This window comes from Chrysemys picta, chromosome 17 (assembly GCF_011386835.1).
Source record: "Chrysemys picta bellii isolate R12L10 chromosome 17, ASM1138683v2, whole genome shotgun sequence".
Taxonomy (NCBI): domain Eukaryota; kingdom Metazoa; phylum Chordata; order Testudines; family Emydidae; genus Chrysemys; species Chrysemys picta.
In genome coordinates, this window is record NC_088807.1 from 26,483,426 (window position 1) to 26,504,691 (window position 21,266).

At 65.6% G+C, this 21,266-nt stretch overlaps 2 protein-coding genes across 4 annotated transcripts in view; one reads left to right on the plus strand and one right to left on the minus strand.

Moving 5' to 3' along the window:
* The window catches only part of MECP2 (methyl-CpG binding protein 2), a 34,203-nt gene extending 33,441 nt beyond the window's left edge, over positions 1–762 (minus strand). The window contains 1 exon segment of the mRNA XM_024113800.3: positions 561–762. Coding sequence (XP_023969568.3) covers positions 561–595 — 35 coding nt within the window. The 5' untranslated portion in view covers positions 596–762.
* Positions 763–6,871: 6,109 nt separating this feature from the next.
* LOC101936489 (blue-sensitive opsin-like) lies at positions 6,872–18,941 on the plus strand. 3 transcript variants are annotated; one of them, XM_005281281.4, is made up of 5 exons: positions 6,873–9,045; positions 9,253–9,421; positions 10,656–10,821; positions 12,218–12,457; positions 12,657–12,916. In XM_005281281.4, the coding sequence occupies exons 1-5, from the start codon at positions 8,661–8,663 to the stop codon at positions 12,783–12,785; spliced, it is 1,089 nt and encodes a 362-aa protein (XP_005281338.1). In that variant the 5' UTR covers positions 6,873–8,660; the 3' UTR covers positions 12,786–12,916. The 3 variants fall into 3 exon arrangements, with proteins under 3 accessions (XP_065427338.1, XP_005281338.1, XP_065427339.1); XM_065571266.1 differs by having other exon boundaries at positions 6,872–9,045; positions 12,218–18,940; XM_065571267.1 differs by having other exon boundaries at positions 8,919–9,045; positions 9,239–9,421; positions 12,218–18,941.
* The last annotated feature ends 2,325 nt before the right edge of the window (positions 18,942–21,266 follow it).

Here is a 21,266-nt window from a genome sequence, read left to right on the forward strand (position 1 = left end):
GGGGTTGGCGCGAGTCGGGCCGGGCCAAGCGGCACTGAGGGGGTTGGCGCGAGTCGGGCCGGGCCAAGCGGCACTGAGGGGGTTGGCGCGAGTCGGGCCTGGGGGGTGTTGTCTGGCGGGAGCCTGGCAGGTCGGGGGGAGTTGGCGCGAGCCGGCCCGTAGGCGGGGTGGGGGGGGTCAGCACTGGGTGAGGGGTTGGCGCGAGCCGGGCCGTTGGCACTGGGGGGACTAGGTTAGCGCGAGGGGGTCAGGTTGGCGCGAACTGCTCTTTGACCTCCCTCCCCCCAGCCTCCTCCCTCCGCCCCCAGGTGAGGGGCGGCCCCGCCCCGGGCAGAGGGGGCCGCTGTGACGCACTCGGGACCCCCCGGGCGCGCGCGAAGGGGAGGGGGAGGAGGGGCCACCGCGAGCGGGAAGGAACCAACAGCCGCAGCCCCCCGCGCGCGCGCTCCCCCTCCTCTCCTGGCGCGGGGCCCGCGGGATGGGCCCGTCCCACTCCCCCCCGCGGAAGGGGGGCGAATGGTCCCGTCTCCGCCTCTCCCCTCCCGCCCCCGGCCACTCACAATCTCTCCTCGTCTCCGCTCGGCGCCGCCGCCATTTTCTTCGCAGCGAAGAACCCGCGGGAATGAGGGGGGGCGGGGGGGGAATAGACCGAGCCGGAGAGGAAACCCGGAGCGACGGGACCCGCCCCTCCACTGCCATTGGACGACAATGCTGTCGCTCACAAGCGCCGCCGCTCGCTCATTGGCCTGTGCCGTTGGACCCGACGGGCGGGGCCGGCGCGCTCCCGGCGGCCGTTGGAATTGGCGCGAAGCGCTGTCAGTTACAACGTTCTAAAGAGGGCGGGGCTGAGGAAGCGCGCGCGGATCCTGATTGGGCCCCGGCTGCCCCTCTTCTCGCTCATTGGTCCAGGGGCCCATCGGTCACTTTCCAAAGGGGGCGGGGAGCGGCCTCAGACTACGGAGGTTTGAAATTTAACGGTTTTAACGGTTTTTCCCTTTAACCGTCACCACAACCCCCTCCTTCCAGCGGCTTTTCGCGGCGCAGGCGGGGCCACTGCCTCACCCACAGCACCTCCCTGCCGCTCCTCCTCAGCCACCAACTCCTGTGTGGCTATTGCCACACCCACTCCGTGGCCACCCAGTCAGAGAAGGCTGCCCTAGGCCCCCCAACATGGCCGCCCTGGGCCCCTAACATCGCCCCCCCCCAGTCACACCAAGGCTGCCCTGGCTCCCCCCAACATGGCTGTCCCATCATGTCCAGGCCACCCCAGCATGCTAAGGCAGTCCTGGCTCCCCCCAACATGGCCACCAAGGCTACCCCGGGCCCTCCAAAGTGGCCGCCCCGTCACGCCAAGGCCATCCTGGGTCCCTCCAATAAGGTCACCCAGTCACACCAAGGCCGCCCTGGGTCACCCAACATGGCTGCCCTGTCACACCAAGGCCACCCTGGCTCCCCCCAACATGGCTGCCCTGTCACACCAAGGCCACCCCGGCTCCCCCCAACATGGCTGCCCTGTCACACCAAGGCCACCCCGGCTCCCCCCAACATGGCTGCCCTGTTACGCCAGGGCTGCCCTGGCGTAACAGGGCAGCCATGTTGGGGGGAGCCGGGCTATCGATAGCCCCAGGCTATCGAACATGGCCACCCCATCAGGGCAATGCAGTCCCCGGACCCCCAACATAGCTGCAGTCACATCAAGGCTGCTCTCCCACAACCACCCCCCCAGCCACAGCCACCCACTCAATCCACCACGTTCCCTCCTCCCCAGTACTCTGCAAGTTCCCCCTGACTCTCGGGGTCACGCCCAGACCACCTCTGCACACCCTGCCCTGCCCTCACAGCCACGATAGATCTGCCCCATCCCTTCCATCAGCCCTGGCTCAAGGCCTCATAGTCGTGCCAAGGCTGCCCCCCGCCCCCAACTGCCCCAACCTCATAGGGTGGGCCTCGGACACCACTTTGTGCCACCCGTGGTTATGGGGGGCTGAGGCCATCCCGCCAATGCAGGAGAAACCCAGCCCCCCTGCTGTGGCACCCGCTGATTGGACTATCAGGGACGCCAACACCCGTACAGACGCCTCAGCGTGCCACCTTGTCTAGCTCAGAGACGCCAACCTCCGGGAGGTGCCCGTCCTGGTCGGTAATAACCCAAGCCCACCAGCAGAGGGCTCTGCTGTCCCAATCGGAACATGGGCCCTAAGCGGGTATATGGGCCATGCCTGGCTAAGGCGTGAGGCGTTGGGGCAAAGGGGGAGAATGACAGGGGGGACTGGGAGCCAGGACTCCTGGGCTCTGTCCCTGGCTCCGGGACGGGAGTGGGGGCGGCCGTCCGTGTCCTCAGACAGTGCAGCTGCCCCAGATGCCTTTAGCCCCACACCCCAATGTATCCCTCGACCAACACCCCCCAGAGAGGAAAGGCCCCGTGTCCCATTGCCTGTCCCCCTGAGCCGGCCAGCCCCCGTCCCTGTCCCAGGTGGATGAGGGATGGGGTGGGGGGGCTGCCCACTCCCCCCCCCCCGGAAGCGCTTGGCAAGATGAGCTGAGCTTTAATTGGCCTCACAACAGCTGTTGCGAGCTAATCCCCCCCGACTTTAATTTCTGCCTGTGCTCTCTGTCCCCACGGCAGGGGGAACACAGGGATTATAACCCCCCCTCACTCACATCTCCCCATCCTGGTGCCTGGATGTCAGGGCCTGGCCGGGGTGGCCAGCTTCAGGATTGGCCCAGGGGCCCGTAAGGCGGGGCTGCCTGGATTTACACCCCCCTCAGTTTGGAGGGGGATGCATCCTGCCCTGATTTCGTTGGATCCCTGCCCAGCCCCTCCTCCCCCCCCCCCCCCGGGGTGACGAAAGCTGCTAAAAGTGGCGTCCTACCCCTTCATCCAGAGCCCGGGAATGTGGGGCAGGGGGTCACCGCGCCATGGGGGATGGTGACCCCAAATAGACTCAGTCCCAACTCTGCCCTCACCAGCTCTGCCAGTGCCCCTCACTCCCGACCCGCAGCCCCCTGCTAGCCCAGCCCTGCTCCCACCAGCTCTGCCGGTGCCCCTCACTCCCGACCCACAGCCCCCTGCTAGCACAGCTCTGCCCGCACCAGCTCTACCAGTGCCCCTCACTCCTGACCCGCAGCCCCTGCTAGCCCAGCCCTGCCCCCCCCCAGCTCTGCCGGTGCCCCTCACTCCCGACCCACAGCCCCTGCTAGCCCAGCCCTGCCCCCCCCAGCTCTGCCGGTGCCCCTCACTCCCCACCCGCAGCCCCTGCTAGCCCAGCCCTGCCCCCCCCAGCTCTGCCGGCGCCCCCCACTCCCGACCCACAGCCCCTGCCAGCCCTGCCCCCCCCCAGCTCTGCCGGTGCCCCTCACTCCCGACCCGCAGCCCCTGCTAGCCCAGCCCTGCCCCCCCCAGCTCTGCCGGCGCCCCTCACTCCCGACCCGCAGCCCCTGCTAGCCCAGCCCTGCCCCCCCCAGCTCTGCCGGCGCCCCTCACTCCCGACCCGCAGCCCCTGCTAGCCCAGCCCTGCCCCCCCCAGCTCTGCCGGCGCCCCTCACTCCCGACCCGCAGCCCCCTGCTAGCCCAGCCCTGCCCCCCCCAGCTCTGCCGGCGCCCCTCACTCCCGACCCGCAGCCCCTGCTAGCCCAGCCCTGCCCCCCCAGCTCTGCCGGCGCCCCTCACTCCCGACCCGCAGCCCCTGCTAGCCCAGCCCTGCCCCCCCCCAGCTCTGCCGGTGCCCCTCACTCCCGACCCGCAGCCCCTGCTAGCCCAGCCCTGCCCCCCAGCTCTGCCGGTGCCCCTCACTCCCGACCCGCAGCCCCCTGCCAGCCCTGCCCCCCACCACCCCTGCCGGCGCCCCTCACTCCCGACCCGCAGCCCCCTGCTAGCCCAGCCCTGCCCCCCCCAGCTCTGCCGGCACCCCTCACTCCCGACCCGCAGCCCCTGCTAGCCCAGCCCTGCCCCCCCCAGCTCTGCCGGCGCCCCTCACTCCCGACCCGCAGCCCCTGCTAGCCCAGCCCTGCCCCCCCCAGCTCTGCCGGTGCCCCTCACTCCTGACCCGCAGCCCCCTGCTAGCCCAGCCCTGCCCCCCCCAGCTCTGCTGGTGCCCCTCACTCCCGACCCGCAGCCCCTGCTAGCCCAGCCCTGCCTCCCTCACCCTGCCGGTGCCCCTCACTCCCGACCCGCAGCCCCTGCTAGCCCAGCTCTGCCCGCACCAGCTCTACCAGTGCCCCTCACTCCTGACCCGCAGCCCCTGCTAGCCCAGCCCCGCCCCCCCCCCAGCTCTGCCGGTGCCCCTCACTCCCGACCTGCAGCCCCTGCTAGCCCAGCCCTGTCCCCCCCAGTTCTGCCGGTGCCCCTCACTCCCGACCTGCAGCCCCTGCTAGCTTGGCGCTGGGCTCCCCCAGCTCTGGGTAGGCTGGGACTCGTGGCAGGGAGCTCGGCCCACTCTGTGCCCCACGCACTGCCGCTAATCCCTATCAGCACAAACTCCCGATTTAGCCCTAATCCCGGCTCCTTGAGGTGATCCCCCCAAGCTTCTATAAAAAGAAGAACAGGAATACTTGTGGCACCTTAGAGACTAACAAATTTATTAGTCTCTAAGGTGCCACAAGTATTCCTGTTCTTCTTTTTGCGGATACAGACTAACACGGCTGTTACTCTGAAACCAAGCTTCTATGGGGATTTGGCCCATGGCTCTCCTGTGGGGCAGCAGGGCCTGGGCATGTTGTCAGAGGGGGAAGGGGTGTAAGTGCTGATTGCAGCTCCAAATTACCCCCCTGCAAAGGCTCCTGGGAGATGTAGTCCCACCCCACCCCCCACTTCTGTGGCACCAGGATTCGTGGTGTCGTGGTGCCATCTAGTGGCACGTTGCCAGCTGTGCAGAGCCCAGATTAGCAGAAAAGGTGTGAGGGGGGCACGGGCTTGGTGGCACATTAATCACAGGTTGGATGGCGAGGAGGGACTGATCGCGGGGCGGGGCGGGCAGACAGCAATGTGGGGCAGATCGGATTGTGGGGCGGGAAGGTGGCAGTGTGGGGAGGGACGGATCATGGACGGGACGGATCGTGGGGCAGGCCGGCAGTTCGGGCGGAGTGGATCGTGGGGCGGGCAGGCAGACGGCAGTGTGGGGCGGAGCGGGCGAGCAGATGGCAGTTTGGGGCGGGGCGGATCGTGGAGCGGGCGGGCAGATGGCAGGGTGGGGCGGAGCGGATTGTGGGACGGGCGGGCAGATCGTGGGGTGGGTTGGTGGCAATGTGGGGAAGATTGTGGGGCGGGTGGGAGACCGCAGTGTGGGGAGGATCGTGGGGGGGCAGGCGGGCAGATGGCAGTATGGGGCAGGGCGGATCGCAGGGCGGGCGGGCAGACGGCAGTGTGGGGCAGATCACGGGGCGGACAGACGGCAGTGCGGGACGGGGCGGATTGCGGGGCGGGTGGGCAGACAGCAGTGTGGGGCGGGGCAGATCGTGGGGTGGCTGGTGGCAATGTGGAGCAGATTGTGGGGTGGGCGGGAGACGGCAGTGTGGGGAGGATCGCGGAGCGGACAGATGGCAGTGTGGGGCGGATTGCGGGGCGGGCGGGCAGACGGCAGTGTGGGGCGGATCGCGGGGCGGGCAGACGGCAGTGCGGGGCGGGGTGGATCATGGGGCGGGCGGGCAGACAGCGGTGCGGGGTGGATTGCAGGGCGGGCGGGCAGACGGCAGTGTGGGCAGGGCGGATCGCGGGGCGGGTGGGCAGACGGCAGTGCGGGGCGGATCGCGGGGTGGGCGGGCAGACGGCAGTGCGGGGCGGGGTGGATCATGGGGCGGGCGGGCAGACAGCGGTGCGGGGTGGATTGCAGGGCAGCCGGGCAGACGGCAGTGTGGGCGGGGTGGATCGCGGGGCGGGCGGACAGACGGTAGTGCGCGGCGGGGTGGATCATGGGGCGGGCGGGCAGACGGCAGTGCAGGGCAGATCACGGGGCGGGCAGACGGCAGTGTGGGCGGGGCGGGTGGGCGGGCAGACGGCAGTGCGGGGCGGGGTGGATCATGGGGCAGGCGGGCAGACGGCAGTGCGGGGCAGATCGTGGGGAGGGCGGGCAGATGGCAGTGTGGGGCGGATCGCGGGGCGGGCAGACGGCAGAGCGGGGCAGATCGCGGGGTGGGCGGGCAGACGGCAGTGCGGGGTGGATTGCAGGGCGGGCGGGCAGACGGCAGTGTGGGCAGGGCGGATCGCGGGGCGGGTGGGCAGACGGCAGTGCGGGGCGGATCGCGGGGTGGGCGGGCAGACGGCAGTGCGGGGCGGGGTGGATCATGGGGCGGGCGGGCAGACAGCGGTGCGGGGTGGATTGCAGGGCAGCCGGGCAGACGGCAGTGTGGGCGGGGCGGATCGCGGGGCGGGCGGGCAGATGGCAGTGCGGGGCGGGGCGGATCGTGGGGTGGCTGGTGGCAATGTGGAGCAGATTGTGGGGCGGGCCGGAGACGGCAGTGTGGGGAGGATCGCGGAGCGGACAGATGGCAGTGTGGGGCGGATTGCGGGGCGGGCGGGCAGACGGCAGTGTGGGGCGGGTCGCAGGGCGGGCGGGCAGACAGCAGTGTGGGTGGGGCGGATCGCGGGGTGGGCGGGCAGACGGCAGTTTGAGGCGGGGCGGGTGGGCAGACGGCAGTGTGGGGCGGGGCGGATCGCGGGGTGGGCGGGCAGATGGCAGTGTGGGTGGGGCGGATTGCGGGACGGGCGGGCAGACGGCAGTGTGGGCGGGGCGGCCAGATGGCAGTGCGGGGCGGATCGCGGGACGGGTGGGGAGACGGCAGTGTGGGCGGGGCGGATCGCAGGACAGGCGGGGAGACGGCAGTGTGGGGCGGGGCGGATCGCGGGGCGGGCGGACAGATGGCAGTGTGGGGCGGGTGGTGGGGCAGGGCCCATTGCAGGGCGGGGCTGACTGCTCAGCACAGGGGGCTCTGGCACATTGCAGAAGACCCCTGGGATGGGGCGAGCAGTTACCAGCCCCGAGGCGGGACATGGGTGCACCTGGCTCGCCCGAGAATGTGAACAGCAGGAAACACTTGCCCACCCCGTGCACGGTCAGCCTGCGGAACTCCCCGCCACAGGACATTGTGCAGGTGTGGCTGGGCAGAAGGAATAGCGACCTGCCTGGGGAACAGGCCCAGTGCTGGCCGTAGCCACAATGGCCAGGCACAGCCCGCTGCCCGGGGTGACCCCAGCCTCTGACAGCCGGGAGCTGGGGGGAGCTGGGTGTGTTCTGTTCACTCCCCTGAGGCTCCGGTGCTGGGCGCAGTCGCAGGATGCCCGCGCTCGCTTTGCCAAGGGGCTGGTGGGTTGCCGTCGAGGATGAGGGACGGCCGGATGGCTCTGCGAAGGGGGACGTCCATCCCATTTATCGTCCGTCCCTGTGAGTTCATGCTGGGGACCTTGGACAGCTAGGCCTCTCCACCCCCTACCGTGTCTCGTAGCCTGGGACCCACAGAACCATAGCCCTGGCAACAGGACCAGGCAGATACATGCCAGGGCCGGGCTAGCAGGAGCTGCGGGTTGGGAGTGAGGGGCACCGGCAGGGCTGGGAGGGCAGGGGGCTGCGGGTTGGGAGTGAGGGGCACCGGCAGGGTGGGCTGGCAGGGGCTGCGTGTCGGGAGTGAGGGGCACCGGCAGAGCTGAGGGGATGGGGCAGGGTTGGGGAGTGGAGGTTTGGGGGGTCCTGGAGGGTCTCCCATTAACCCTTTCTCCTCCAGGGCCCTGTTAGTAGGAGTTCGGCCCTGGTGGGTCTCTGACTCACCCCCCATGTCCCCTCCCCCGCAAAGCCAGGGCTTAATCGGGGCTTGGGCGTGATTAGTCTTTGGCAAAGCTGCTTGGCTCGGCGGCTAAGCCCGTCTTTGCAGCCCTTGGGCTGTGCTGGGCACAGCGCTGCCGGGGGATGAGCCCGGCTCAGCTGAGCTTTCCAGTTTTAGGGGTGATTAAGGAAGGAGCCAGTGTTAACTGGGGCAAAGACAGATCCCACTGCCCCTCCCCACGCAGCCCAGGGCACCCCCTGACTCCCTAGGGTATAAAAGACCCCTCTCTCGGCCCCTCCACCATTCGCCGCCGCCCGTCATGGCCCCCCCGCCCGTCTGAGTGCCCTGGGGCCCACTGGTGCCACAGTGACACAGGGCTGGGCAGCGCGTGGGCGCAGGGACGCTACCTCTCCGTCCGCAGCCGCTGAGTTCCCTCCTTCCCACCGGTGCCCCGGCTGCTAGCTGGTTGTGTGTCTGTCCATCCATCCGTCTATCTATCCCGAGACCACATCTCTCTATCTCTCTACCCCCAGATACCCTATCTATCTATCTATCTATCTATCTATCTATCTATCTATCTATCTATCTATCTATCTATCTATCCCCATCCACCCCCTCTATCTATCTATCTCTCTACCCCCAGATACCCCCTCTATCTATCTATCTATCTATCCCCAGACATCCCCTCTATCTATCTATCTCTCTACCCTCAGACACCCCCTCTATCTATCTATCCCCATCCATCCCATCCATCTATCTATCCATCCCCATCCACTGTCTCTCTTTCCCTTAACACGCCTCCATACATCCTGTAGCCTCTCCATCCACCCACTGCCCCGCATCCATCCCCACAAACACGCCTCCCGTCACTGCTCCCTGCCCGCCTCGGCCACCCCTTCCCGCCAGCCATGCACAAGACCCGCGACTTGCGGGATGACCTCCCGGAGGATTTTTTCATCCCGGTGCCTCTGGACACAAACAATCTGACGGCACTGAGCCCGTTCCTGGTGCCGCAGACACACCTGGGCAGCCCAGTCATCTTCATGGGCATGTCGGCCTTCATGTTCCTGCTCATTGTGCTGGGCGTGCCCATCAACGTCCTCACCGTCTTCTGCACTGCCAAGTACAAGAAGCTGCGCTCCCACCTCAACTACATCCTGGTCAACCTGGCCGTGGCCAACCTGCTGGTGATCTCCGTGGGCACCACCACGGCCTTCTATAGCTTCTCCCAGATGTACTTCGCCCTGGGCCCCATGGCCTGCAAGATCGAGGGGTTCGCCGCCACACTGGGGGGTGAGTGGGGCTGCGGTCGGGAGTAAGGGGCACCGGCAGAGCTGGGGGGGGCAGGGCTGGGCTAGCAGGAGGCTGCGGGTCAGGAGTGAGGGGCACCGGTAGGACTGGGGGCAGGGCCAGGCTGGCAGGGGGCTGTGGGTTGAAGGCAGGGGGTTGGGGGTGAATGGGATCCCTGCTGCCCCGCTGGTCTCAGCCTCTCCACCTCAGGCATGGTGAGTCTCTGGTCTCTGGCCGTCGTGGCCTTCGAGCGATTTCTGGTGATCTGCAAACCCCTGGGGAACTTCACGTTCCGCGGCACCCACGCCATCATCGGCTGCCTCCTCACCTGGGTCTTCGGCCTCGTGGCTTCTGCACCCCCCCTCTTCGGATGGAGCCGGTAGGGGTCAGCGGGGGCAGCCCAGGCTGGGCTGGCAGGGACTGTGGGTCGGGAGTGAGGGGCACCGGCAGAGCTGAGAGGAGTGTGGGGGGCAGGGCAGGGCTAGCAGGGTCTGTGGGTCGGGAGTGAGGGGCACCGACAGGGCTGGAGGGGCAGGGCAGGGCTAGCAGGGGCTGCGGGTCGGGAGTGAGGGGCGCCGGCGGGGCTGGGGGGCAGGGCTGGGCTAGCAGGGGGCTGCGGGTCGGGAGTGAGGGGCACCGGCGGGGCTGGGGGGCAGGGCTGGGCTAGCAGGGGCTGTGGGTCGGGAGTGAGGGGCACTGGCGGGGCAGGGCTGGGCTAGCAGGGGGCTGTGGGTCGGGAGTGAGGGGCACCGGCATAGTTGGGGGGGGGCAGGGCTCGGCTAGCAGGGGCTGCGGGTCGGGAGTGAGGGGCGCTGGGGGGCAGGGTTGGGCTATCAGGGGCTGCGGGTCGGGAGTGAGGGGCGCCGGCGGGGCTGGGCTAGCAGGGGCTACGGGTCGGGAGTGAGGAGCGCCGCGGGGCTGGGGGGCGGGGCTGGGCTAGCAGGGGCTGCGGGTCGGGAGTGAGGGGCGCTGGGGGGCGGGGCTGGGCTAGCAGGGGCTGCGGGTCGGGAGTGAGGGGCGCCGGCTGGGCTGGGCTGGGCTGGGCTGGCAGGGGCTGTGGGTCGGGAGTGAGGGGCGCCGGCGGGGCTGGGGGGCTGGGCTGGGCTGGGCTGGCAGGGGCTGTGGGTCGGGAGTGAGGGGCTGGGCTGGGCTGGGCTAGCAGGGGGCTGCGGGTCGGGAGTGAGGGGCACCGGCAGGGCTGGGGGGCAGGGCTGGGCTAGCAGGGGCTGTGGGTCGGGAGTGAGGGGCTGGGCTGGGCTGGGCTAGCAGGGGGCTGCGGGTCGGGAGTGAGGGGCACCGGCAGGGCTGGGGGGCAGGGCTGGGCTAGCAGGGGCTGCGGGTCGGGAGTGAGGGGTGCCGGCGGGGCTGGGGGGCGGGGCTGGGCTAGCAGGGGCTGCGGGTCGGGAGTGAGGGGCGCCGGCGGGGCTGCGGGGGGCAGGGGCTGTGGGTCGGGAGTGAGGGGCGCTGGCGGGGCTGGGGGGCAGGGCTGGGCTAGCAGGGGCTGTGGGTCGGGAGTGAGGGGCGCCGGTGGGGCTGCGGGGGGCTGGGGCTGTGGGTCGGGAGTGAGGGGCGCCGGCGGGGCTGGGCTAGCAGGGGTCTGCGTCCCCCCCCAGGTACATCCCCGAGGGGCTCCAGTGCTCGTGCGGCCCCGACTGGTACACGACCAGCAACAAGTGGAACAACGAGTCCTACGTGATCTTCCTCTTCTGCTTCTGCTTCGGGGTCCCCCTCAGCGTCATCGTCTTCTCCTACGGCCGCCTGCTGCTGACGCTGCGCGCTGTGAGTGCCCCTGCACGGGCCCCCCGACTCCCCTCCCGCTGCCATGGTCCCCCCGACTCCCTTTCTGCCAGCACAGGGCCCCCTGAGTCCCTGACTTCCCTCCTGCTGCCTCATCCCCTCCTGCTGTCCTGGGGCCCCCAACATCCCTCCTGCCGGCACGGGCCCCCCCGACTGCCCTCTTGCCACAGGGCCCCCCAACGCCTGCCAGCACAGATACTCCTCGACTGCCCCTGCCACTAGTCACATCCTGCTGCCATGAGCACCCCACTGCCACTGGGGACCCCCAACTCCCTCCTGCCACCAAGGGGACCCCTGACTCCTGCCAGCCCAGAGACCCTTTCTGCACCCCACTGGCGTAGGGTCCCCCCTCCATCCCTGCCCACCCGCCAGTACCCATACCTCTGTCTCTGCAGGGACCCCCGGCATAGGGACACCCTCACCCCCTTCCTCCCACCAGTATGGGGACCCCCCAACCTCCGCACCATGGGGACCGCCCTGGCCCCTTCCCTTCCACGGGGACCCTCCACATTGCCCTGCAGCCACGGGGAACCTGTGGGGGGTCACAGTGCTGGGAAAGCCATTGGGCGCCCCTGGGGTAGGCAGCGCATGGGGCAGCGGCTCCCCAGTTGGGGGCTATGGGGAGGACCAAATTGGTGTGACACGGACAGGGACAGGGCGAGTTTGGGGGGAGTCGGCTTTATTGGAGCTTTATACAGTGGGGGGTGGGACACACAGAGCCAGGACACGCCCCTTCCCCCCCCAGGACTCCCTTCCATATGGGCTTGGGTGGGTACCACCAGTATTCTGAACCTCTGCCCCCCTGAGCTGTCCCCAAGGTGTCAAAAGATAAGGGGGGTCCCCCAATATGGCGTGCCCCCCCATGGCACAGAATGATTTGCCTCCCTGGCCACCCCAAAACTGTGTGGGTTTGTGTGAGTCCCACCAATATGGCCACCTTGCACCATCCGCATGCCGGTGTGGTGAGGGCGGGTGCCACCCGCACGGGCACCCCCTGGCTGTGTTCCCACAGGGATTAGGGTGGGTCCTACCAATATGTACACCCCGTGAGTTCCATGCCGCCCAATGGACTGTAAGGTGGGTGCCACAAAAATGGCTGCCCTGCCCCGTCTGTGTCCCGTGTAGGTTAGAGAGGATCCCGACAATACGGCTGCCCCATGTGGATTAGGGTAGGTCCTACTGATATGGCCACCCAACATGACTGAGGGTGGGTCCCTGTGCTGTGGCTAGAGTGGGTCCTACTGCAGTGGCCAGCCATCTCCCACGCCGATTCGGGTGGGGCACAGCTGTGCCCCACGGATGAGCGCAGGCCCCAGGCAGTGGCTGCTGTGCCCCACGGAGGAGGGCGCGCCCCACCCAATCCCCCCTGCCCCCACAGGTGGCCAAGCAGCAGGAGCAGTCGGCCACGACGCAGAAGGCCGAGCGGGAGGTGACCAAGATGGTGGTGGTGATGGTGGCCGGGTTCCTGGTGTGCTGGCTGCCCTACGCCTCCTTCGCGCTGTGGGTCGTGACGCACCGTGGGGAGCCCTTCGATGTGCGCCTGGCCTCCGTGCCCTCCGTCTTCTCCAAGGCCTCCACCGTCTACAACCCCGTCATCTACGTCTTCATGAACAAGCAGGTCGGCGCCGGGCCGGGATGGGGCCGGGCCGGGATGGGGTGTGGGGAGCAGGCTGAAGGGCAATGGGGGGCAGAGGGGGCTGGGATCAGGGACGCGCCAAGAAGTGAGCTGGCAGAAAAGAGAGGGGTGGAGTTAGTTGGGGCTCTGCCCCCTGCCCGAGCTGTGGGGCGCCCCCCACGCTCACCCCCCTCTCTTGCAGTTCCGCTCCTGCATGCTGAAGCTGGTGTTCTGTGGCCGCAGCCCCTTCGGGGAGGACGACGACGTCTCGGGGTCCTCGCAGGCCACCCAGGTCTCCTCCGTCTCCTCCAGCCAGGTGTCCCCGGCGTAGCCCCGGACACCCCAGCATGCCCTGCTCGGGGGCGGGGGGTGTCTGAGATATCCCAGAATGCTCTGCTCTGGGGGGGCCTTGGGATATCACAGCATGCTCTGCTCTGGGGGGACCTGAGATATCCCAGCATGCCCTGCTCGGGGAGAGGGGGGGGGGTGTCTGAGATATCCCAGCATGCTCTGCTCTGGGGGGCCCCGAGATATCCCAGCATGCTCTGTTTGGGGGCGGGGGGGTGTCTGAGGTATCCCAGCATGCCCTGCTCTGGGGGGCCCCGAGATATCCCAGCAGGCCCTGCTCTGGGGGGGGTGTGTCTGAGATATCCCAGCAGGCCCTGCTCTGGGGGGGGGGTGTCTGAGATATCCCAGCATGCCCTGCTCTGGGGGGCCCCGAGATATCCCAGCATGCTCTGTTTGGGGGCGGGGGGGTGTCTGAGATATCCCAGCAGGCCCTGCTCTGGGGGGGGTGTGTCTGAGATATCCCAGCATGCCCTGCTCTGGGGGGCCCCGAGATATCCCAGCAGGCCCTGCTCTGGGGGGGGGGTGTCTGAGATATCCCAGCATGCCCTGCTCGGGGGGGTGTCTGAGATATCCCAGCAGGCCCTGCTCTGGGGGGGGGGGTGTCTGAGATATCCCAGCATGCTCTGCTCTGGGGGGCCCCGAGATATCCCAGCATGCCCTGCTCGGGGGGGGGGGGACGAGATATCCCAGCATGCCCTGTGGGACCCCAGGCGCGCTGGGCTCGGCCGGGGCAGGGGCTATAAGCTGGGTGGGTGGGGCTCTGGGCCACTCGCAGCCCCCCCTCGCTAGCAGTGCCCCCACCCAGTTGAACCCGGGTCCCTCGACCCCGGCCCCCAAGAGACCGAGCCCCCCCGATCCCACCCCCTCGGTCCCTCCTGGCCCCCCAGTGACAGACCTGGCAGGGGGCCACACGCGATTGTTGTATATTGTAAATATGAGTCTGGCTATTTCCCCCCCTGCTCTAATTACCCCCCATGGCTGTAATTAATTACCCCCTGCGCTAATTACAGCCCCCGGGGCTGTAATTTACCCCCCCCCCCCGCTGCATCACTCGGGTAAATAAATACACACACTGGAAATGCACCTTCAGTTCCCAGCGTCCAGGCTCTTTATTAGCCGGGGGGGGCAGCGCGGGAGCCGGGGGGGGGCAGCAGCAGCCCCACCACAGGGCCTTGACGTGAGCCCCAAGGACCGGGGGGAGGCGCTGGAGACAAGGGGGGGCACCTGGCACCTTGAAACCCCCCCCACCTTGCCCAGTGCTCTACTGTAGTGCCCCTCCCCCGGCTCCACGGTCCCCCTGCCCCCCGGTGCCCTGCCCCCCACGGACCCCTGGTGTCCTGCCCCCCCCATGGCCTCCATTGTCCCCAGTGCCCTGCCCCCCCATGGCCCTCATCCTCCCGTGCCCTGCCCCCCATGGACCCCTGGTGTCCTGCCCCTCCCGTGGTCCCACATTTCCTCCCTGGTGTCCTGCCCCTCTGCGATCCCCCCAGTGCCCTGCCCCCTATGGTCCTCTGTCCCCCCGGTGCCCTGCCCCACTGCGATGTTGGGGGGCGCGCACCCGAGTTCTGCTAGTAGTGAACTTTTTTCAAGTGTAAATAGTTCAGAACTAGCGGAATTCCTGGTGAACGCCCCAGAGATGGGGGACAAGGCACCAGCCCCCCAAATCCCCCCATGCACCCTGCACTCCTCACGCAGCCCCCAGCACCTCACCACCCCAATCCACTCCACCCACTTGAGACCCCCAATGCCTGCCCCAGCCCCCTGGAGCCCCCTTCCCCGGGTACTTATCTGCCTCGTGCTCCGTCTGCGCAGGGCACGGCTCCAGTCCCCCAGCGCTGGGGGGGCTCCTGGCCTGCCCCCCGACTCCTTCATGGGAAAGGGGAGAGAGAAGAGGGGAGACCCCGTTCAGTCACCGCCATGGCCCCTTGGCATAGCAAGAGGGGACAGAGCCCCCCCCACCTGCCAACCCTGCCCCCCACCAGCGCCCTGACCCCTCGTCCTCCCAGAGTCCCCCTGACCACCTCCCCCGGATCATCACATGCGTGTCTGGGACCCAGGACCCAACCCACAGACATTGCGCACGAGTGTCCCAGAGCCCCCACCCCCCAGTACATGGCACGACCATCCCAGAGCTGCCACCCCCCGGTGCGTGGCACGACCTCCCCAGAGCCGCCTCCCCCAGTGTGTGGCACGAATATCCCAGAGCTGCCGCCCCCCCGGTGCGTGGCACGAGCATCCCAGCGGCTCCCCCCAGTGCATGGCACGAATATCCCAGCCCCCCGCCCGAGCCCCCTGGCTTCCCTGTACCCGAGGACTCACGCGTGTGCACTTGGGTCCCGCAGCTCCAGCCCTGGGGGGTGCCCGGGGGGCACTGGGGTCCCGGTCCCAGCTCCGCTCAGAGCCCCAGCTCCGCTCCCTGCCCAGCACGGCCCCTTTTCCGCACCTGGGAGATTAAACTTTCCAGTTTCCTTTAATCAGACTCCCCCGGAGCGACCCGAAAATCCTGGGATTAGGGGGGTGGGGGGGGGTGTCACCTCCCATCAGATCAGCACACAGAGCACCTGGGGGGATTAGTGCAGGAGGGAGGGGGAAGAGCTGGGGGGAGAGGAGGGGGCAGCGGGGGAGGGGCGGAACCCAGAGCCCCCTAGCAAAGGGCCATTGGGGACCGCAGTTCTCAGTGTGCCCCATGGGGAGGTGGTAGGGGGCACTGGGCGGCAGAGGATGGGGCAGAGGGGCACCGGGGGGACATTGCCCTCTGAGGGGGCCCAACCATGCCCACCCCATGCCTGTGTTGGGGGTATATAGGGGTCCAGTCCTCGCTCCCTCCCCCGCTCCGAGGGGGTGCCCAGCGGTACCGGTCCCTCCTTAATCCTCCCTGATCCCTCCGTTAGCCCTAATTAGCAATTAAGGCTCCATTGGGGCTATTTATACGGGACCGGGATGGGGGCAGCTCCCCCAGCCCTGGACAATGGGGCTTCCCTCCCCCACCACGTACCACACCCCTGGGGGTAACCGAGTGGGGGCCCTGGGTGATGTGGGGCGCGAGGGGTCAACATGGGGGTAAAGGATGTGCCCCCCACTCCCAGCGCCAGCCTTGAGCCTGCCCCCCCCCGCCCAGCTGAGTGCCCTAGTTGGCGCCAAGCCCTGACCTACAGCGGACCCCGCGCCTGCCCCAGTGATATAACAGCTGGGTCCAGGCCTGACCCAATTCGCACCTCATCCTAACCGGGCTCTGCCCCTCCCCATTCTCCGCCCCCCGAGCCAGCCAGCTCCCCCCGGGGCCAGGGGGGGAGCTGGCACCCCCCAGAGGGGAGAGGCCCCTGCCCCATTCCCTACCCCCCTGAGCCAGCCAGTTCCCGCCCTGGGGCTAGTTTGGGGTGCGGGGTGTTGCAAGGTGGATATGGGGTGTTAGCAAGGTGAATGTGTGTGCCAATCTGGGAGCGAGGGCAGTTTGATGGTGCACAGGCAGCGGATGTGTTGGAGGCCAGGGGTTGGGTTTCTGTTAGGGGTGCGGTTGTGTTATGAGGTGTAGGTCTTGGGGATAGTCAGAGGGGACTCAGTATTGTGTTGTGGGGTTCATGTGTGTGGGTGCACTGTTGCTGGGTGTGTACGTTGTGGTGTCTTGGGGTTGTGGGAGTGTGTGGGCGCGTTTTGGAGTGTATCCATTGTGTCTGTGTGTCCGAGGGGCTGTTGGCCTGTAGCTGTTGGGTTGTGTGTGTGAAGGGATGTAGGCATGTCAGTGTGTAGGGTGCTGGGGTTGCACTGGGGGTCAGTGACAGCGTGCTGTGGGTGCAGGTGTCTGTCTGATGGGGTGCAGCTGTTGTGTCTGAGTGGGTGTTGGAGTGTAACTGTTGGGATTGTATCAGGGTATGTGAAGATTTGTTGCAGGGTAGGTGTTGGCACTGGGTTGTTGTGTGTGTGGCAGGGTGTTTTTGTCAGGGCGATGGGGTTGTGTCAGTCTGCGTAGGTGTTGGGGTAATGGGGTGTAGATGTGTGCATGCCATGAGGCATAGGTGTCAGGTCAGAGTGTGATTGGGTATAGCTGTCAGCGTGGAGATGCTGTCAACATGTCCATGATGTGGTGTCAGTGTTAGTGTGTGTAGCTGATGGGACATCGTGTCAGGGCATGATGGGGTGTATGGGGGTGTTGGTACATAAATGTCAACGTGTGTAGATGGGATGAGGTGTAGCTGTTGGTCTGTAGATGTCACTGTCGGGGTGTGTGGTATGGTGTAGGTGATGTGTGTAGTGAGGGGTAAGGGATGGGGTGTAGTCGACAGTGCGTGCGACATTGGGTAGCCGTTGGGGTGCGTGTGATGGGATGGAGGAGTTGGGGTGCAGGACAGGGGGTACTGTTGGTGAAGGTGATATGGCACAAGTGAGGAATGTCGCTGTTGGTCTATGGTTGTGTCTGCAATGAGAGGGTAGGTGACGGTGATACAGTGCGGGTGAGACGGGGGGTGTGCATGGTGCAGTGGAGGTGATATGGGGTGAGTGTGATGGCGTGTGGGTGATTGAGTGTCGGGGATATGGTGTAAGTGAGAGGGTGTGGGTGATCCTGTACCTGTGCGCATGATAGCTGCATATGATGGGGCAGAGCAACAGGGCGCAGTGCAGGTGTGTGGGATGTGGTGCAGGTGACATGGTATAGGTGTTGGGTGTAGGTGATATGTGTGTGCATGTGATGGGATGGAGTAACAGAGTGTATGTGACAGGGTGTTGGTGACATGATGTAGGAAATAGGGTGTGGCTGATGGTGTGCGAGAAGCTGTGTAGCTAACACAGTGTAGGTTACAGGGTGCAGGTGTGTGTGTGACATGGTGTAGTTGATTTTTTGTAGGTAATAGTGGGAGGTTGTATAGGTGACGCTGTGTAGGCAATAGGGTGTGGGTGACAGTGTGTGCGAGTGATGCAGTGTAAGTGACGGTGTGTGTGATGTAGTGTAGGTGACTGTGTGGGTGTGACACTGTAAGTGATGCAGTGTAGGTGACAGGGTGTAGTTAATCGGGTGTGGGTGATGCAGTGTAGGCAACAGACTATGGGTGACAGTGTGGCTGTGTGACATGGTGTAGACGATAGGCTGCGGGTGATGGTGTATGTGTGAGTGACGGGGTGTGATGAGGTATGGGTGATGGGGTGTGTGCGGGTGATGGAATGAGTGCAGGTGTTGAGTGTGATAGAGTGCAGGTGATGGGATGTGCGAGGGTAACAGGATGTGCTGAGATGCAGGTGACAGAGTGCGGGTGACGGGATGTGATAAGGTGCAGGTGACGGGGTGTGTGAGGGTGATGGGGTGTGGGTAGCAGGATGTGTGCACAAGTGACGGGCTGAATGCGGGTGATGGGGTTTATGAGGGTGATGGGGTATGATGACGGTGTGGATGACGGTGTGATGGGATGCGGGTGATGGGGTGAATGCAAGTGACAGGATGCGATGGAGTACAGGTGACGGGGTGTGTGAAGGTGATGTGATGGGGTGCTGGTGACAGGGTGTTTGTACAGGTGTCAGGGTGAATGTGGGTGACAGGGTGTGTGCGGACCATGGGGTGTGACAAGGTGTGGGTGACGGAGTGAATGCGGGTGACGGGATGTGTGAGAGTGATGGGGATGTGATGAGGCGCAGCTGATGGGGTGTGTGAAGGTGACAGGATGTGATGAGGTGCGAGTAACAGGGTGTGTGTACAGGTGCCGGGGTGAATGTAGGTGACAGGTTGTGTGCAGGTGATGGGGTGTGATGAGGATGATGGGATGTGATAGGGTGTATGAGGGTGATGTGATGGGGTGATGGGATGTGTGTGAAGGTGACGGGATGAATGCAGGTGACGGGGTGTGTGAGGATGATGGGGTGTGATGAGGTGCGGGTGATGGGGTCTGTGAGGGTGATGGGATGGGGTGACGGGATGTGTGTGAAGGTGATGGGATGTGTGTGCAGATGACGGTGTGTGTGAGGGGGATGGGATGGGGTGACAGGGTGTGTGAGAATGATGGGGTGTGATGAGGTGCGGGTGATAGGGTGTGTGAGGGTGACGGGATGTGATGGGATGACAGAGTGTGTGAGGATGATGGGGTGTGATGAGGTGCGGGTGACGGGGTATGTGAGGGTGATGGGATGGGATGGGGTGACAGGGTGTGTAAGGGTGATGGGGTGTGATGAGGTGTGGCTGATGGGGTGTGTGAGGGTGATGGGATGGGATGGGGTGACAAGGTGTGTGAGGGTGATGGGATGTGATGAGGTGCAGGTGACGGGGTGTGTGAGGGTGATGGGGTGTGATGAGGTGCGGGTGATGGGGTGTGTGAGGTGATGGGATGGGGTGACAGGGTGTGTGAGGATGATGAGGTGCGGGTGACGGGGTATGTGAGGGTGATGGGGTGTGATGAGGATGATGGGATGTGATAGGGTGTATGAGGGTGACAGGAAGGGATGGGGTGACAGGGTGTGTGAGGATGATGGGGTGTGATGAGGTGCAGGTGACAGGGTGTGTGAGGGTGACGGGATGGGATGGGGTGACAAGGTGTGTGAGGGTGATGAGGTGTGATGAGGTGCTGGTGACGGGGTGTGTGAGGGTGATGGGATGTGATGGGGTGACAGGGTGTGTGAGGGTGATGGGGTGTGATGAGGTGCGGGTGATGGGGTGTGTGAGGTGATGGGATGGGGTGACGGGATGTGTGAGGATGATGAGGTGTGATGAGGTGCAGGTGACAGGGTGTGTGAGGGTGACGGGATGGGATGGGGTGATGGGATGTGTGTGAAGGTGATGGGATGTGTGTGCAGATGACGGTGTGTGTGAGGGGGATGGGATGGGGTGACGGTGCGTGAGAATGATGGGGTGTGATGAGGTGCGGGTGATGGGGTGTGTGAGGGTGACGGGATGTGATGGGATGACAGAGTGTGTGAGGATGATGGGGTGTGATGAGGTGCGGGTGACGGGGTATGTGAGGGGGATGGGATGGGATGGGGTGACAGGGTGTGTAAGGGTGTGTAAGGGTGATGGGGTGTGATGAGGTGCGGCTGATGGGGTGTGTGAAGGTGACGGGATGGGATGGGGTGACAAGGTGTGTGAGGGTGATGGGATGTGATGAGGTGCGGGTGATGGGGTGTGTGAGGTGATGGGATGGGGTGACAGGGTGTGTGAGGATGATGAGGTGCGGGTGACGGGGTATGTGAGGGTGATGGGGTGTGATGAGGATGATGGGATGTGATAGGGTGTATGAGGGTGACAGGAAGGGATGGGGTGACAGGGTGTGTGAGGATGATGGGGTGTAATGAGGTGCAGGTGACAGGGTGTGTGAGGGTGACAGGATGGGATGGGGTGACAGGGTGTGTGAGGATGATGGGGTGTGATGAGGTGCAGGTGACAGGGTGTGTGAGGGTGATGGGATGTGATGGGGTGACAGGGTGTGTGAGGATGATGGGGTGTGATGAGGTGCGGGTGATGGGGTCTGTGAGGGTGATGGGATGGGGTGACGGGATGTGTGTGAAGGTGATGGGATGTGTGTGCAGATGACGGTGTGTGTGAGGGGGATGGGATGGGGTGACAGGGTGTGTGAGAATGATGGGGTGTGATGAGGTGCGGGTGATAGGGTGTGTGAGGGTGACGGGATGTGATGGGATGACAGAGTGTGTGAGGATGATGGGGTGTGATGAGGTGCGGGTGACGGGGTATGTGAGGGTGATGGGATGGGATGGGGTGACAGGGTGTGTAAGGGTGATGGGGTGTGATGAGGTGTGGCTGATGGGGTGTGTGAGGGTGACGGGATGGGATGGGGTGACAAGGTGTGTGAGGGTGATGGGATGTGATGAGGTGCAGGTGACGGGGTGTGTGAGGGTGATGGGGTGTGATGAGGTGCGGGTGATGGGGTGTGTGAGGTGATGGGATGGGGTGACAGGGTGTGTGAGGATGATGAGGTGCGGGTGACGGGGTATGTGAGGGTGATGGGGTGTGATGAGGATGATGGGATGTGATAGGGTGTATGAGGGTGACAGGAAGGGATGGGGTGACAGGGTGTGTGAGGATGATGGGGTGTGATGAGGTGCAGGTGACAGGGTGTGTGAGGGTGACGGGATGGGATGGGGTGACAAGGTGTGTGAGGGTGATGAGGTGTGATGAGGTGCTGGTGACGGGGTGTGTGAGGGTGATGGGATGTGATGGGGTGACAGGGTGTGTGAGGGTGATGGGGTGTGATGAGGTGCGGGTGATGGGGTGTGTGAGGTGATGGGATGGGGTGACGGGATGTGTGAGGATGATGAGGTGTGATGAGGTGCAGGTGACAGGGTGTGTGAGGGTGACGGGATGGGATGGGGTGATGGGATGTGTGTGAAGGTGATGGGATGTGTGTGCAGATGACGGTGTGTGTGAGGGGGATGGGATGGGGTGACGGTGCGTGAGAATGATGGGGTGTGATGAGGTGCGGGTGATGGGGTGTGTGAGGGTGACGGGATGTGATGGGATGACAGAGTGTGTGAG

What these genes read in the sequence shown, in the direction of transcription:
- LOC101936489 (XM_065571266.1), top strand. Translation starts at nt 8,661, where the DNA reads ATGCACAAGACCCGCGACTTGCGGGATGACCTCCCGGAGGATTTTTTC. An exon ending in GTTCGCCGCCACACTGGGGG is followed by an intron (nt 9,046 to 9,252) that starts GTGAGTGGGGCT and finishes TCTCCACCTCAG; the next exon opens with GCATGGTGAGTCTCTGGTCT. An exon ending in CCCCTCTTCGGATGGAGCCG is followed by an intron (nt 9,422 to 10,655) that starts GTAGGGGTCAGC and finishes GTCCCCCCCCAG; the next exon opens with GTACATCCCCGAGGGGCTCC.